The sequence below is a fragment of the Terrapene carolina genome, unplaced genomic scaffold (genome assembly GCF_002925995.2).
Source record: "Terrapene carolina triunguis isolate 2854851 unplaced genomic scaffold, T_m_triunguis-2.0 Scaffold23, whole genome shotgun sequence".
Lineage (NCBI taxonomy): Eukaryota > Metazoa > Chordata > Testudines > Emydidae > Terrapene > Terrapene triunguis.
The window spans coordinates 2,404,404-2,415,410 of NW_020664374.1; the positions used below are offsets into that span (position 1 = coordinate 2,404,404).

The 11,007-nt window shown below is 41.8% G+C and overlaps 1 protein-coding gene across 1 annotated transcript in view; it reads right to left on the reverse strand.

Annotated features, from left to right (window-relative positions):
- Positions 1 to 5,520: 5,520 nt before the first annotated feature.
- The window catches only part of LOC112110521 (E3 ubiquitin-protein ligase HERC2), a 214,573-nt gene continuing 209,086 nt past the window's right edge, over positions 5,521 to 11,007 (reverse strand). The window contains exons 90-93 of the mRNA XM_024205561.2: positions 10,361 to 10,551; positions 7,912 to 8,017; positions 7,126 to 7,338; positions 5,521 to 6,518 (exon numbers count right to left, since the gene is read on the reverse strand). Coding sequence (XP_024061329.1) covers positions 6,246 to 6,518; positions 7,126 to 7,338; positions 7,912 to 8,017; positions 10,361 to 10,551 — 783 coding nt within the window. The 3' untranslated portion in view covers positions 5,521 to 6,245. The remainder of the gene's footprint in view (positions 6,519 to 7,125; positions 7,339 to 7,911; positions 8,018 to 10,360; positions 10,552 to 11,007) is intronic.

The window sequence follows — 11,007 nt, forward strand, 5'->3', positions numbered from 1 at the left end:
TTATGCCCAAATAAATCTGTTAGTCTTTAAGGTGCCACCAGACTCCTTGTTGTTTTTGTAGATACAGACTAACACGGCTACCTCCTGATACTATAATATCTGGGATTCATAATTAGGGTTTTTTTGTATTTACAAGCAAGATGCTAGTTTATGAAAGAACTGAGTGAAATTTGACTTCTTAATTATAATAAGCGGATATCTTGTATACCATTCTGAAGGGTGTCAGACATCACTGTAGTTAGTCAAAGTTTCAAAACCTTTTGAAATTTCAACAGGAAGTGAAAAATTTTTCAACCAGCTCTAGAAATAACTGAAAGTGTCAGTTTCAGGAAAAGTGATTTGATGGCCATAAGAACGACTCTTGGGAGTTGAAAGAAGAGCCAAATAAGGGTATCAACAAAGAGCAATGTTTCTAGAAATGTTAACGTAAAGGTAAAAAAAGCGTATTTTGGATTCTAGTAATAAGGTAAACAATAATATCTATAATATCAGGCAAGATTTTTGGACAAATAGTTTATTCACCACCACCCCTCAAAAAAAAAAAAAAGCAATTTTGGTTGACCTGAATCTATATGCAAATTTAACAAGAATTAGCCAGACAGTTTTTGACCAAAAACATGTTCAAGCTTCAAAAAGGAACTGGGTGCCATTCACAAAACCAAGGGTGCTCCCCATCCTTATAACTTTAAGTTCACTGTTTAGGGCACTCACCAGGATACATGAATAATCATCAGGCCAAAAAGAAAGAGAATGACCTGATGGTTAGGGCACTCATCCTCAGAGGTGGGAGACCCAGGATCAATTCCCTGCTCCACAGCAGGCAGAGGAGGGAACTGAACCTGGGTCTCCCATATCCTGGGTGACTGCTCTAAACACTAGGCTAAAAGCTAGAAGAGGGTACCATCACCACCTCCCTTCTCCTGCATCTAGCCCTTTAAAAGTACCTGGAAATAAAATGTTTAGGTCAAACATACATTTCATTTGACCTGAAATGGACTTCACCAATTCATTGAAAATTTTGGAATTTCTCACTTTCGTTTTGACCCAAACCATTTTTTTCCCCAAAACTTCCAGCAAACCAAAAACTCAGTTATTTTTCACTCAGTTATATTCAAGATATATTCCTGGTAATAAAATATTGGTGATTTTATCTTGATCTAAGTTTACCCTTAACTGGTTGTTTTAGAAAATATTGTTGCTATTTTACCATAGCTATAGCTGATCTACTTTCCTACTTAAGAGACATAAGACCACATCCTGCAATTCACTGTTTGCTGGAAAATGGCTGTACCTGCATGGAGCCATATTGATTTCAGTGGTGTACAGAGATCTCCCCGGGCACAACACACTTCAGGGGCTTAATGTTTGCGTGAAGTTCTCTAAATTCCTCAGGCATAAGGTGCTATGCAAGACAGGACTACACTGCAAACTTACATTGGTATAACTATATCACTCAGGGGTGTGAAAAATCCACACTCCTGAGTGATATAGTTATAACAACCTATCCCCCAGTGTAAACAGCGCTAACCTCTGGACAGATCTACTGCCTCTTGTAGAGGTGGATTAACTACACCAATGGGAGAAGCTCTCCCATTGGCTTAGTAGCATCTTCACTAAAGCGCTTTATATGCACTGCTGTACATATAGACAAGACCTGAGTGTCCTCATCTTATTCTTCTACTTGCCTTAAGGGACTTGGGACTGGCTGGTGCTTTAAGCCTTGTCTATACTAGAGTTTTCCCTCCATTGCTAACATGGATTCACCTCTAACAGCAGTGACAATGGTGGGAGTACCTGCATAAACAAGGTGTTGGTTATCACTGGTATTTTACCACCATGGTGTGTAGACTTGCTCTGAAACAATTTATATGACAGTGCTTAACACCCTGGTGGGAGTGTAAAGCCCCGCCTACACTAACATACCCACCATTGCTACCACAGGTGGAGCAGCACCAGCATTTACAATGATGGTAAGCAGGGCCGCCCGGGGGGTCGGGGGGGGGGCGGGGGAGGCAAGTGGGGCAATTTGCCCCTGGCCCGGCAGTGGTCCGGGTCTTCGGCAGCCCCGCAGGGGCCCCGTGAGCCCTGGCCCGGCGGCGGTCCGGGTCTTTGGCGGCCGAAGACGCAGAGCGACTGAAGGGCCCCCCCGCCGCCAAAAACCCGAACCGCCGCCGGGTGAGTACAAGCACCGCAGCTCCCCCGCTTTGCCCCAGGCCCCCTGAATCCTCTGGGTGGCCCTGGTGGTAAGTTTCAGAACACAAAATTTCTTACCTGGTCATTTCTTTTCTGCTAGCATCTCCCACAATTCTGCTATGTGTGGGCTGCACTCTTCCTATCTGCAGCTTCTGGAGGCGGTTCAAAGCTGCAGTGCGGCTTGTGTAGACCATGCCTTCTTCTCCCACTTGCCAACAAGTCATTCCAAAGCTAGGTGAAAAACTCAGACAACGTATAACTAACATTAATGTCCAACTCATTAACCACGTACACCAGGTCAACTCCCTGCAGGGTAAATAGACCAAATAAAATATTGACTCTTGACAGAAAGCCATCTTGGGTGAGTAAAATTGTGGGAGATGCTGTTAGCGGAACGGAAATCATCAAGTAAGATATTTTCCATTCTGTAGCCCAGTAGTCTCCTACAATTCGGCTACTGAGGAAGTAGCAAGCAATGAACAGGACTAATAAGGAACAAGAAAAGGCAAACTGAAAAAGAGAGAGACAGACTCCCCACCGCATTGAGGATTGTCCAAAAGGCAAGACCATTACAGGACCACCACCTGGAGCATGTTCCTGCTAGAAGCGGCTTCTGAGGAAGAAAGAAATTTGTACAATCCATTTTGTAGCGTTTGATAAAAGTTTTAACCCATGACAATGTGGGTGCTCCGCATAGCTCTACAATAGAGGCACATGCTCGTTTGGCCCCTGGGGTGGCCATGGATCTCATGAACTGTGCCCTGATTTCTTCTGGAAGAGGAGTGCCTGACACTTTGTAAGCATCAACAACGCATAGTCTGACCCATCTAGTCTCGAGACTCTGAGCCTTTAACATTTTGAGTGAAAGGAGACACCCAGAGCGCTTGACCTCCGCATGGATTCTGTGAGGGTGAGGTAGATTTTTCAGTGATCTTCTGACATCTAAAGTGTGCCACAGCTTCTAAGTCAGGTGCTGTGGCTTTAGGGAGAAGGAAGGATAATTTCTTCCAAGAGATGGGAAAGAGAACCCGGGGAAGAAGAGACTCTGGAGTTCTCAGTACCACCTTGTCCTCATGGAACATATAGTAGGGTTCCTATATAGATAGCTCTGAAACTCGACTAGCAGACATGATGGCAACCAGAAAACAGGTTTTGATGGAGATATACAAGGCTGATATAGAGAGGCTCAAAAGGGTGAGTGTTTAGGGCCTTCAACACCCGCAGTATGTCCCAACTAGGGAAGACTGGTCTGACCACTGGTCTGGCCAGCCTGACTGCTCTGAGAAATCTGGCTACCTGGGGATTCTGTTCCAAAAAGCCCAAAGATCTTCAAGATCGAACTCTTCTAATGGCTGATACCTGGTGTGCTATGGTGTGGGGCTGAAAACCTTAATCCATACCTTCTTAGAAAAAGTCAAAGGTAGATCCAGTTCCAGAATCTCTTGGACTAGCATTGGTTTCCTGGCAGCAAAGGCTAAACTTGGTCCAGATGGAACAAGCTTTTATCCTGGAGACTCACCTCCACACTAGCAAAATCCTGACCACTTAGGAAGACAGGCTTTCAATAACCAGGCTTCTCAATCGAAGATGATCTGGATGGAGAAAAGTGCTTTGGAAAGCTGCTGGGTGGCAGCTGTAATGGTGAATTCAGTTTCAGCTCTACCAGATGGTAGAACCATGGCCTCCTTGGCCTATACAGACTTATGATCAACTTTGCTTGTTCCCACCTTATCTTTTACATTGCTTTTGACGGAAGCGGGGGAATGCGCATAGCAGGCCTTGCGGCTACCTGTCCATGGGAACTGGTGCCCTGTTGTATGACCCCAGAAGGCCCAGTAGCTGAAGGCACCAAGCTAGGGTGGGTTTGGCGCACTTGCACATGATGGCAATGAGATCCTGGTTCTTCTGGAACGGGTCGAGTAATGGTTAGATCTTTGCCACTGACATACTTATGTCCACTCCCAAGTGGGTTATCCCTGTTGATAGGATCAAGGAACTTTTCTTGGTGTTTATCATACTATCATGGGCTTCCAGGAGGTCTGGAGTTCTCATTGTGGTGTGTTAGAACACAGGCTAGGTCAGCACTCTGATTAGAATATCATCCAGAAGGGGGTATAGGTGAATGACTTGAGCCTAGCTATGATCACCACAAGCATCATTGTAAAGACTCTTAGGGCCGAATGGCCTCAAACTTTTTGCACATGGTCTCAAAACTTCTCCAGGGAAGGGTGGGGGAAATTTTTGCTCCATTTTACCTGAGTCTTGCTCAGATTCCAAGCCCAAGAGCTCTCCTTTCTTTGTAGGGGCGGCAGCAGCTGACTCAAAGGACAAGTGCCTTCTGGATATTTTTGTACTTTCTGGGCTTTTCTGACTTTTTGGCGCACTTCGCAGGTGTGGCTGCCTGAGCATGGCCAGAATGTGGTCTCTTGGGACTTGCTTTACACAGAGCCAAATCCCGCTAGAGAGCTCTCCCTCCCTCCCTCCCCGGGTCTCTCTCTCATCCAAGTCCCACTTTCCTGGGGATGGGATCTAATCCAGACTGGGAAGGCAGGGGGGCTATTTAGCATCTCTCCCCAGCCCAGCATCTCTCCCCAGGGAAGGCCTTGTGGTGGGGACCAGTATCCCAGTACGGATATCTTTGTGGTCCTGTTTTACCCCAGGACTTAGCCCCCTGGGCAGGCTGGATAAAGTCCTCCTTGTCCTTAGAGTCTCCATCTGTTCTGATCTGTCTCTTGGTTGGTTTCTCTGTGGTGGAGTTATGCCTACTTGGATAGGCAGGGGACTCAACATGCCTGTGACTCAGAGCTCTGTGCCCTAGCAGAGTTAGGAGTAGCTGGCTCACTAGGAGCAGGCAGGGCACCATTTGCCTTCTACTGAGCCTGAGAAGGTGCTCTGTATGCAAAGCAGCTTTCTGGACTTTGCCTGATGCTTGTGCAGTTGCTCTGCCTGCAATGGGGATGTGGACTAGGATGTGGCAAGGAAGCATGAAGCAAAACGTTCAAACTGCCTGAAAAATGCCCAAAGCAATGAAGTCAAAAGAAAAGGGATGGGAGCTAAGCGAACCACCACTGTCTGCTGCTGCAGAGACAGAAGATCTGTCAACAAGTGGGAGAACAGGGCGTAGCCAAGGCAATGCAGCTTTGGCTCATCTCTGGAAGCTGCATAGAGGAGGAGAGGAGCCCATGTGGAGCAGAACTGTAGGAGATACTGGGCTGCAGAAAAAGAACTTGGTAGAGATACAGCCTTAAAGATTTGAACCATTTTACAGTTCTCTTCTATGTACCCGCTACATATTACCATAAAAAGTCATACTAACGTCTTTGTGACAGAAGTTTTATTTGGAGGGAAATTATAATTTTTGCATATACATGGCACAAATTAATTATATACAATACACTTCCCATGATAAGAAATATGATGCTGTTCACAGAAAGGTATCGATTTGAGATACATAATGCATAAGCTAAAATATACAAACAGGGAGAGGAGGTGAACCTAATGGCCTTTTTCGTTTAATTACCTAGAGATGTATTTCAAGGAATACTGATAATTTAATGTTCAAAAAGTTTTTTAATAAACAAACTTCTAGTAAAGTTAATTGAAATATTTATAATACTATTCAGCTGCTGCACAGTATTTCCAATATACAATCAAGAAGTTACACAGAACACAACACTTATTATGAAAAAAATCTATTGCACCCACAATTTAAAGGTTTCACTGCTTTTTCTGGATGCTGCACTACCATATGTATATAAACATTTACAACACTTTAGTAAACACAAAGCTTCTAAATGTAGTGCAGTCTTATGGGGGACACTCTCAACTCTTAAAATAAATGTTAAATGCCCATATACCGTGCCATTTATTCTAAGCAGATGTCTTAAGTTATACTCCATTATTCCTACTGTGAGTAACAAACAAGCTTTCCCCACGTTCAGAAGATTAGTATTCCTCTGGTTATACATATTCTGTACTCCTTTGCTCAAATGCCACTAGCGGCGTTTCATGCCTCAGTGCTTGTGACATATGTGTCTCTTATGTTATTTGCTTCAATGTCCTGTTAAATAATCCTGTGTAGAGTCTGAAGCAAAAGAATCTGCATCTTCATTGTCAGAATCATCGCTACTGTCATCAGCAGCTGGCTCTCCTGTCAGTGCTATCCGGGCATAATCATCAGTGTCTATGGACTTGCAGAAATGAATGGCATATTTCAGTTTTTCCTCCAGTACCTGCTTACATGAATACCTGGGCAGTTTCAGCAGAAAGAAGCATGTATAGGACTCAGGAAGGAAGTGGTCTGGAGGACTGTATTTATCCAAAACCTGTCAGACAACAGGCACAAGCCATTAGTTTTACTGTTCAACAACACAGAGATTACACGCTAAAATAAGACTAGGATTAAAAATCAATCAATCACATATTTACCCTGATGTTAAGAAGACACTTAAAAATAATAGCTGCTAAGTCAAGTACATCTTCTTCATACTAAATCAAAAACGTTCTATATAGTATGAGGCTCTTAGAAATGCTAAAGGAACAAGCTAGATAAAATCCAACTATTCGCTATGTAACTGGTAAAATATAAAAAATGCTCTAGTGCTAAAAACATAGCTTCAGTGTATTAAGTTGAAACATCTAATAAGATAACGGGTCTCTTACGTGAATACTAGCAACATCAGGGGTGACTACTACTGAGGGAAACTCACCAAAAGAAGCAAAATAGGCAGGGAGCCCAGCACAGGAAATAGCCAGAGTTGGACCAAGGACAATATTTAAATGAAAGTGTGTTGCTTAGTTATGCATTTTGCATCCTCTACTGCTCTATAAAGTCTAAAGTGAACTTGATATTAAACTAGCTTAGTGAAGTTAGCACATTCTCCTGTCTGCCACCACTCCTTCATTACCAACCTGCAGGTCTCTTGACCTTACCTGAATAACAAAGTCCCTGCCTCTGAAGTCTGCAATAGTTCTAGGTAGCCTTGTCCTGCCCCATACAAAACGTAAGAAGAGAGATCGTTCTGTATTGGAGAAGGATTCCATCACCTCCCAGAACCACTGTATCAAGGAGGCGGTAGGTTCAATTCCCTTATATGTTGCTACAGACTTCAAAAGGTGAAGTGGGATATCTGGGCTTCCACATACCTGAAAATAAAACATGAAAACAAGAAAAAGAACTGATCAGAAACCAGTTAAAAGCAATTTGTTCCCTTCTTTCCATCAAAATGTTTAATCAGCTTTTTCAATGACAAAATGAACATTCCAAACATCTACTAGTTATGGTCCATTAACTCCTTCAAACAGGGAGGCTTAGCATCAGGGACAATGACTAGCCTCCTTTTATGCTACTGCAGCACTAAACTTAACACTTTACAACTTTGAAGTGCTATACAAAATTGAATTAGTCCTCAACAGCTCTTTCAATGATCTCTTTCCAAGTCAAATGTCAGATCTCAGCAGGTCCTGGTTCTTAGCTCCACGCTTAATCTATTACATCACACTGCCCAACTGCATAAAAAGTAATCCTTGTGAAAGTATGATAGGACAACTATATAAATATTTTCTACTCCTCTCCTTCACCTACAAATTACATGCAATCTACTATAATTAGACTGCATGTTTTTACTAGAGCTAAAACATGACAGTTGGATCAATAAGACTCAAGTAAATGGCCTAATTTTACATCAATCCAGCAGAAGTAGCTGAGAAAACCTATACCATTGTTTCCAGTTCATATCCCGTAAAGAGTGAAAGAAGAGGAACAGGAACAACCCGGGCCATCCCTTCCCGAACTGCTGCAACTTGTTCATCAAATTCATGAAGCCTGCAGAAAGACATTTCAGCGGAAATAAGTTTCAGTGAACACTTATCGTGATCATTTGAGCAGCTTGCATTGTGAATTAAAATTACTATCCAAAAATCATTTCTTAATTATGCCAATTTGTTGCCTCATTTATACTAATCAATAAGCATTTGGGACAACAACATTTTCACATCCTGGGATGCCCAGTTAGGCTCCTAAATGCAAATATAGCTATTTAATTAAAAGTGGCCTCATTTTAAGAAGTGCAGAGCACCTCCAGCTCCATTGACTTCAGAATTCTGGCTGCTCAGTGCTGCTGAAGATTAGAGCACTTATTATGGGTCTACATATGGATTCAGGAGCCTAAGTAGGCACTCGGGGGTAGAAATTTTGGCCTTAGTTTTTAAAACAAGATTGGAATTTGCTTAATATTTTCTAGGCAGGAAAGAATTTCACCGTTTTTTTAATCCCTTTTAGCTGCACATGAAGTATGTGGGAATGCCAGTTGTAAAATGACTAAACTGTCTTCACATTAAAAAAGCTTAGTTAAACTTTCTCCGTTCTTGTTAAAGATTTTTCTTCTATGCTCTTGTCCAATTTAGGAGGTTCACAATTTGGTGAACTTGAATGTAATTACTGTCAGATTATCAACTAAAATGGAAGCTGCGCAAGTTATCCTATATTAAAGGATTACACTCTATTAAAAACTAATGCTCCATCTTTAATTATGATTATTTTATGTGTAAGATCCCATGCAATCTCCAGCAAGATAGACCTAACTTTTGCAAAACTCTGGCTAAAAGCCCCATGTACGTATATAATGAAACGACCATTTCTGCCCCAAAGCGTTGACAATCTAATTATATGGAGAAAAAGACCAGCACAAAGATGAGGGTGGAGCAGAAGATAACAGTCCAGGCTGATTTTACTCAATTAAACTGGGGAATCATAGAGGGATGTGGTATTCCTATTCCTGGCAAACTCTGGCTGTCAGAAAAGCCCTTTGTGAGACATGGGTAAGCAAGTAAATTAGACCATCCCCAAAATCCAGGGCCACAAAGCCACCTTTCCTACCCACACTCTTATCTTGACCTAAGCACATCTCAGTCAAATTGGAGTGTATCTGCCTCACATGTAAAGGTTAGATGGCATTAGGCAAGAATTGAAAAGTGAGGATAAAAATTTTATTAAAGCTAATGTTAAAATGATCTAATACATAGGTTAAGAAAAGAGTGTCTGTAAATCTGGGTATAGTGCTTAAATTATCCAAAAGTACAAAGGTGGTTTAAAAATAATACAATACATATAGTACATAATCAGCAATAACCCAAATAAGATTAATATATTTAACGATATTGTTTAGATATTAGCATCCAAATATTCAGGTACATCACTCATGAAAAATTATACAGAGAGTTGGTTGTAGAAAGCAAATATAGGAATGAGTGTAAATTGTCCCTCAGTGCTTGAGAATTTAGATAGGTTGTCCCTTAGACGATACATTTTAAAATTACATTTTAAAACAATTCAAGTCTCAAGTCAATTGCCAGAGGCAAAAACTTGCTGTTTCAATTTTGCATCTAAAACTGAATAGAAAGCCAAGGGAAAGATTGGAGTCCAGATGTAGCAGGCTCTTGTGGTCCTGCCCCACACTAAAAGGAGACTAATGACAGTCTGCATTAACTGGAACTTCTGAGAGGACTTTAAGGATAAGCCCAAGTAGAACACATTACAGCAGGGGTAGGCAACCTATGGAGCTGATTTTCAGTGGCACTCACACTGTCCGGTCCTGGCCACCAGTCCAGGGGGCTCTGTATTTTAATTTAATTTTAAATGAAACTTCTTAAACATTTCAAAAACCTTATTTTCTTTACATACAACAATAGTTTAGTTATATATTATAGACTTATAGAAAGACATCTTCTAAAAAGGTTAAAATGTATTACTGGCATGCAAAACCTTAAATTAGAGTGAATAAATGAAGACTCGGCACACCACTTCTGAAAGGTTGCCGACCCCTGCATTACAGCAAGCCAGGCTGGAGATGACAGACATGTACAACTATTGTGAAGCCCACGCCAGAGGAGGCTGGATCAACCTCTGGGCAAGCCAAGATGACAAGACAGTTTTGGCCACCACTGTCAGCTTGAAACAATCCTCTTATTTTCTCAAGAATATGCCTGACCTAATGATTCCATTTTTTCCTTCTGAAAGGATATTGATTTACACTATAATGACAGGGAAAAAATTGGCTAATACTGTACATGAAGCCAGAGCACTGCATTGCATAACATTGCGTAAAAGCAACACTTCTCTAATTCTCACAATTTCTTTAAATCTAACTAGTGAAGTTATTCAACAAACCTGTAGTTTATTGCCAGTCTCACATATTCAGCTCTATTATCCAGTGTAATATGGGTATATTTGGAACTCAATTGAATGTCTTGACCACTTGCGTTTGGCACTGTGAAGGGAAGGCTCATGGCTTCGAACTCTTCAGAAGTAGCTTCGTTGTCTCGAATGTACATAAGCCCAGGAATAAAATCTTTATCAACCTTTCAAAGAAAAACAAATCTATGAGCTAAAACTGAAGTTATTCATTCTTCACCTCTGTGTACTTTTCATATGGCACAGGAATGTTTTTCACGATAGGACAAGGGGAGACTAGTCACACCAGCTACCCAGAATTAATAATTGACATGAAAGCAGTCATCCAACTGGCTTTTTAAGTAACAAAGTAGCATGGTATTTTGCACAAAACCTCATTAGTTTCTGTGGTCCAGCTGCCCCCTCCCCCCAAAGAGAAAGAGAAAGGAAAAAGTATCTGCCAAGAAACCAGATCACACCACTGAGACTGGATTTACGGGTGCCTCACATGAACTATTCCCTTGTTCTCAAAAGAACATTGCAACATCTCACAGGAGTCCTGCTTGACTAGGGTTACCATATTTAAAAAATAAAAAAAAAAAGGACACTCCACGGGCCCTGGCCCCGCCCCTTTCCCACCCCCG